Source organism: Schistocerca americana, chromosome 6, assembly GCF_021461395.2.
Source record: "Schistocerca americana isolate TAMUIC-IGC-003095 chromosome 6, iqSchAmer2.1, whole genome shotgun sequence".
Lineage (NCBI taxonomy): Eukaryota > Metazoa > Arthropoda > Insecta > Orthoptera > Acrididae > Schistocerca > Schistocerca americana.
This window is the reverse complement of record NC_060124.1, coordinates 399,584,981-399,591,780: the sequence shown is the minus strand read 5'-3', so window position 1 is coordinate 399,591,780 and position 6,800 is coordinate 399,584,981. Positions and strand designations below refer to the sequence as shown.

The 6,800-nt window shown below is 39.4% G+C and overlaps 1 protein-coding gene across 1 annotated transcript in view; it reads right to left on the bottom strand.

Annotated features, from left to right (window-relative positions):
• Positions 1 to 246: 246 nt before the first annotated feature.
• LOC124619392 (28S ribosomal protein S24, mitochondrial) overlaps positions 247 to 6,800 on the bottom strand; it is a 32,477-nt gene continuing 25,923 nt past the window's right edge. Inside the window, exon 3 of the mRNA XM_047145739.1 lies at positions 247 to 582. Within this exon, the coding sequence (XP_047001695.1) occupies positions 293 to 582 (290 nt within the window). The 3' untranslated portion in view covers positions 247 to 292. The remainder of the gene's footprint in view (positions 583 to 6,800) is intronic.

Genomic DNA, 6,800 nt, shown 5'->3' with positions numbered 1-6,800 from the left:
TTACTATGGTGGGTAAGGTATTGTGTAAGTCTTGCTTCCTTTTAGCATTATACTTACTGTTGATATTTAACTGTTACTGATTGCTGTCAAATAAGAGCTGAATCTTAGTTGCCACAGTAATAGACGTTATCAAGTCAAAAATTTGTCTTTCATGCATAATGGAGGAAACTTAACACTTGACAGTTTCACATCACCCTACCAATGATTCACACTAAGTTTGAGAAAATGAGGTGGTTTATTAGTAAATTACTGAGAATATGAAAATTTTATTATCGAACACACACAATGCTGCTTAAATATATTTGTGTACAACGTCTTTAGCATCAGCAACTGACTGCAGTTCTAATTTTACAGGGCACTGTAACCAGTAACTTAGCAGTTCCTCTGTGTAGCCAATAAGGAAGTACATCTTCCTAGGACTAATTGCTTGACGTACTATGCCAGCAATCCGAATCAAATTGTGTTGTCGTTTTATAATCACTTCCGATACAAAGAGACTATGCCATGTTCCAGTCACAAATCTTCGAATAAACATATCTTCAACAACTGTTTCTGCTGGACGCAATCCTCCAAGTAAGCTTGCTGCACAGAAGAAAATTCCATATAAATATAGTGTTCCATTACTTTTTCAATGAAATTCTATATTTCTTTTGTACTGACACACTGAAGTGACAAACAGGAAAAATCAATACAGTAATTAATCAATGTAAACTGCCAAAGATATTTATTTAATTTTCATGGTAACCACCTATGAGGAATACTAAAGTACAAGAATGTTATTATGAAACAATTAATTAACATCAATTGCAGTGTTACAAATAACTAATGAAAACTATGATTTAACACGTCAGTGACCAAGATGTCATTGGAGATGGACTACACAGTCAGGCTGGGAAGGAAATAGATTGCACCCTTTCAAAGTAATCATCCTAGCATTTTGTCTTTAAATGACTCGGAAGCAATCACGGAAAACAGTGTGGCTGGATGGGGATTTTCATGGCCATAAACAAAAAACTGAGTCCCTTCTCTTACGACTGCACTACCTAGTCTTGTCCACACAACATTATCAATACAGCAGTATACTGTCATAAAAACCTACATTTATTCTCAGTTTCTAAACAAACTACTGTTTTCAGAAAATATGACTGCTAAAGTTCTTCATTTACTCATTACACTACTAAGGATATATTAAGCTACTATAAACAGATGCTGCATGCATATTATGCACTTAGTATGCATATTTCTTTTTGCTTATTTGCATTGGAACCACAGTTTGTTATTCTGTTGCTGCAGCAATTCCTTCCAAGTTGTGTCTTTTGGAGACACATTGGTGGCTAAAAAACCCCAAATTGCTACGGTGTTCAGCAACATGGCTGCATATGCAGTAATTCATCATTTGCATTTGCAGTGGAAATCTATGAAATAATTCCACAAAGGAAGATAACACAACAGCAGCATATGAAACTGAAAAGGTGCAAAAGACTTTCACCAAGATCACACAGATCTGGAAGATGCACTTAAAGCAGAAGGCCATGTCCACTAGAGTAATCATGCTTCATTACATAGGTGGAAGCTTTGGTATTGACCAACACGTGCGTTACCAACCAATGTCAGAGGGGTCAGATTTAGAGTAGGCTCAGTGTCAACAACATAAGCAATGACCTGCTGGGTCCACCATTAAGAACCTTTAATGAAAGAAAGAAACAAATCTTTGATATAACATAGATTCACCTCCCCAAAGAAACAATCTTCTTCTAGGAAGATTTATATTATCTGCCTTTTGGTATTATGAAGGAGTCATCCTCACTGACTAAGCCCTGCACGACAATGTTCCCACTCACATCACTTGAGGAATTATCATGCATGACTCTTTACTCACACCTAAGCTATGAAATCTTACCACATCCATCTTACTCACAAGATATAGCAATTTCTTCACCTTTCAAGAACCAAAGGAACCATTGGATGGACTACATTTCACCAGCAATAATAAGGTGACTGCTGTGATAGAGAGAGAAACTGAGGAATTCTTACACTCGTGCCATATGGAAGGTTTTGTACCACTGCTTCAAAGATAAGTGGCAATAAAAGTGCAAATTATGTGATCTCTATCTTTCTCTCCATGCAAAGGTGCAAAACTTGCCATTTTTTTCTCACACATGTCCTAACTTGCCTACCAATGGTATAACCATAGTTTCATATTATTTGGCATCCATCAATGTGTAACATGTACTAAACTTGAAAATTGGGGACAAGTGTAGTCTTCACACAGAAAGGCATAAAATGCCAGAAACTATGCAGTTTCCAAAATACATCAAACTGCAAGGTTTTCTCTCCCACAAATCGAATAAAATCTGTCACATTCGAAATAATTTAGAAGACTGCATTTAATCCCCAGTATTACTGCAACAATTGCTGGGATGTATTTCCATAACCCTTTGGGGTATTGCTTAGTTCAAACCAAAAATTACCCATTGTAAGAAGATAGATTAATTCCCCCCCCCCCCCCCTCCAGAACTTACGACAATGCACGGTATCAACTGAACTTGTGAGAACAACATCACAAATGGTGCTCCACTACTGACAAAAGCACACAATAAAACTAAGAAATAACTAGTTCCATAAAAAACATAGGTGTCAAATTATTGAATGCGACTGGAGAAATATTAGGTATTATCAAAAAAAAAAGAGGAAAATTTAAATATTTGGCCAAGTTACTGATACACACACACTTAATTGTGGAAATACAATTTAAAAAATAAAATCAAAAATTACTAAAAACCATCACAAAGGAATTACCCAAACAAGACTGAACAGTAGATGTGATTTACATGTTCAGACAAACAAATGACCATCAAATTTTTCTGAAATTCTCATCATTTGATTGTCTGTATACATGCACACATCTAATGAATTTCACCCCATTTGGTAGTAGGTGCATCTTTCTTTTTTTGTGTTAAGAGTGCACTAATCATAGTTTTTCGAAATAGTAATTCCTTCCTCTCGGAGGAAAGGGTATACATCGGGAAAGGTTAGAAAGGAACAGCAGGTCACTCATATCAGCTAGACAAGTCATTCATTGTTTTGAGTGAGACCAGTTTGTGAGAGCAACCAAATGAAAACCATCATGTCAGTCAGTTATAGTTTTATCTGTTGATTGAAAAAAATTTTTTTTTTTTGAGTGATAACAGACAGTGGGAACAACTGACTGAAAAGATTCAACATCATTGTAACTTTGTGTATTGACTGAAATATTCATCCCTTCTTTTCAAGTGAAAACAAGTCTGTAGTTCTTCTGTCGGTTGAACCACATACTCATTCTTTTAACTGAAACTACTTATAGTGTTTTACATGATCTAGCTATTCATTCATTATTCTGAGTGAAACCAGCCTGCAATACTTTAATCAGCTGAACTAAAGCAGTGCTACAGTGTACTGACACTGGGTGGTTGTAAGTGAAGTATCTCAGGAGTATGCCAAAGTTAACATAAGCAGTATACGTGTTCATTTAATTATGAGCTGAATGGAATAATTTTTCTTTTCATCATTTAAAACTGATTCTTATACTGTTGTGGATTGAATTGTTCCAGGTGCCATTAATACATAATTAACTAGCCTGACATATTATTCTGATACGCCTACCATCACTTAAATTGCTAACCCCACACAAAAACTTTAAAAACGCCTGGAGCGGGTCGAATCATTATTTTCTTGGACACAAAAATTCTGTAGACATAAGTTGGCCAATGGTCACGACATGCCATGGGAAGTGGAAACATGAGAGGGGGGTGTTTCCTCACTTGTGTTTTAGTGCTAACAATGGCAGCAACCGTGCACCACCTACCGATCAGCTGACATAAATCATACACGAGATTAACAAGGATTTGTTAAAATGCATTACAGAGATGTTCATATTCAGACACAGTACTAATTTGCCGTACAGAAAATGAATGTAAACGAAATGAGTTTTATACAACTCAGTAAGTAGAAGGCAAATTACATTTAAGAAATTCAACTGAATGGCGCATGGGGCGACATTGCAGTCTGTGCAATTGACCATTGTCGGCGGTTTCTCATTGTCTCAGTAAAGAAGTATGGAAAATACAAGGTGTTCCAAAATTGTCTTTATAGCTTTTGACACATGTATTTCAGAAATGGGGATATGTAGAAAAGTGCAGTTTGTGGTATAATGTTCATACATACATAAGGTTCTAGTAGTCACTTAATAGAGTTCATTGTGTGAAGGGGACCATATTTTCTAAAGTCAAGTTCGGGACACATTAAATAATTTTGATATTACAAAGAAGTCTGAACTGAATGTAATAAATGCAAACTATCACTTTAATTTGCTAAAAACAGTACATTAATTTATATTTTATTAGTACCTTCTAAGATGTAGGAGTGCAGGCAGGCATACAATATTTATCAGTGCTGTAAATTTTCTTCAGTGTGTGTGTATTCTTCATCAGCCTTACAAAAACATTCAACTCAAGCTTCATAATAATTCCCAGTGGTCACTAACATTGCTTTTTTAGTTTCTACAACAAACTGTTTTGTCACTGCGCCATAAACTCCTCATTTGGGAAAATACCCTTTCAGTAAGAGCATGCAGATACAGGTGAAATGAACATACAATTCAGGATAAATGGTTTCATAATTGTTAAATCCGGGACAAATAGGTGTCCCAAATTACTTTTGAAAAAATTCAGGACAGAGCTAGAAAAATATTTATTGTCATGAAAAAAGGGGGATGGATGGTCACCTTCAATGTGTGTGCCGTCTGTAGCACAGAGATTACCTAAATGGTATATAAGTTCCATACCTGGCCTAGGATGTCCTCATTAAGGTGCGCTATTGAGGTCATCTCAGGGAATGGAAGAACTAGCAGGCCGAGGTTCAAGGACTGCAGCCTTGGCAGCAGTGTCAGCGGCCTCACTACCTGTCAGACCAGAATGACCATGGACCCACATACACATCACAGGGGCTCCATCAAGAGTGAGCAAGTGATAGCTTTCCTGGACCCATTGCACTAAAGGGGGGACAGTGTACGGCATACAGAGGCTCTGAATGACACAGAGAGTTGGAGCAAATGACAATTTAAAAGCCTGTGTCACCAGATGTACCGCATGGCCTGATACAGGGCAAAGAGCTCCGCTGTAAATACTGAACAGTGGACTGGAAACTGATACCAAAAAGCATCTGTGACATCGATGAAGGCACACCCGACACCACGGTCAGTCCGAGAGCCATCAATGTACGCAAAGGCATTATCGTGAAGTTTCATGCGAGGGTCAAGAACCTTACAGTGATAGAGCAAGACTGGAGTAGTGTCCTTAGAAGGAGAGTGAAATCCAAAGTGAACACTGGCTGGCATATGAAGCCAAGTTGGGGAAGGGTTCACACCCATTGGGAAAGTGGCAGGTTAAGCCACTGAAGCAATAGCCAAAAGTGAATTCCAGCAGGTAACAGAAGAGAGATGCACCCCATACTGGTGGTCAAAGGACTCATCGAAGAAGGAGGCATGGCCGGACAACCAGCATGCACATCTGCCAAGGAGAAAGTCATGGCGGTAGGACAGCAGTTGTTCAGCAGCTTCTTCATAAAGATTCTCAGTGCCCAACAGATGCCCTGATAATGGATGGTATTAGGAGGGTGTAAGAGGGACGGACTTGCAGATGCTTAAACAAAACACTCAGTCGAATTAAGAATGGACAGTTGACGGGTACAAACGGAGGAGGGTAGTACGTTCTGCTCCTCAGGAAGTACCACTGAGGACACACAGAACATTAAGGGACCACATACAGAAGGCTGCCAGGTAAGACATTTGGGGAGAGGGAGGGGGCGACCAAGGAAGTTTCCTACTGAAACTGAGTCAAATCAATTTTATAGATTCAACAAACGGAAGAGCAACAGGCCAAAGATGTAACGATGGTGGAAGGAACAAATTGTGCCACCAGAAACTCATAAAAAATGCTTGGTCAATTGAAAAGCAAAAGCCCCTGTCAATGCTCCACAAGCAAGGACAATCAAGGCAACGTGAAGAACTGCAATAGATTGCAAAAATCACCACCGAAAAGGGAGTCTGAGATGCTTGGAGGGGGACAGGCCATTATAGGGTTAATGGCGATATCTACGAAGACGACGCTCAGAATGGGACCCTGAGGCACAGTTTTCCTGGATGAAGGTGTCTGACAATGCAGAACCCTCATGTACATTGAAAACTCGATCTTTTAAAAATTCGTGAAGGGAACAGGGCAGTTGGCCATGGAAGGCGCATGTGTAGAGAGTACGGAGGATACCAGTCCTCCAGCAGGTGTCGCAGCCTTTCTCCAAATCAAAAACATGGCCACAGTCTGGGATTTCCACAGAAAACCATTCATTGCATGGTAGACAAAGTGACGAGATGGTCAACTGCAGAACGGAGAGGTCAAAATCCAAACTGTGCAGTGGTTAGTAAATTGCGAGATTTGAGCAACCATACCGGCTGGGCAAGAATCATACGTTCAAACACCTTGCAAACACAGCTGGTGAGAGAAATGGGGTGGCAGCTAGAAGAAACGCATTTGTCCTTACCAGGCTTAGGTATGGGTATAATGGTGGCTTCACACCAGCATCTGGGTAACGTATGAAGCAGAAGTGGTTGCCACCAAGAGAAATGTGCGGCAACACCTGAATGTTAACATTGTCTGGCCCCGGGGCAGAAGATTGGGATGACGTGAGAGTATGATCCAGCTCCCTTACAGTACAGGTGGCATTGTAGCACTCGCGATTCTGAGAAGAGAAGGGTATCATCCAAGCTT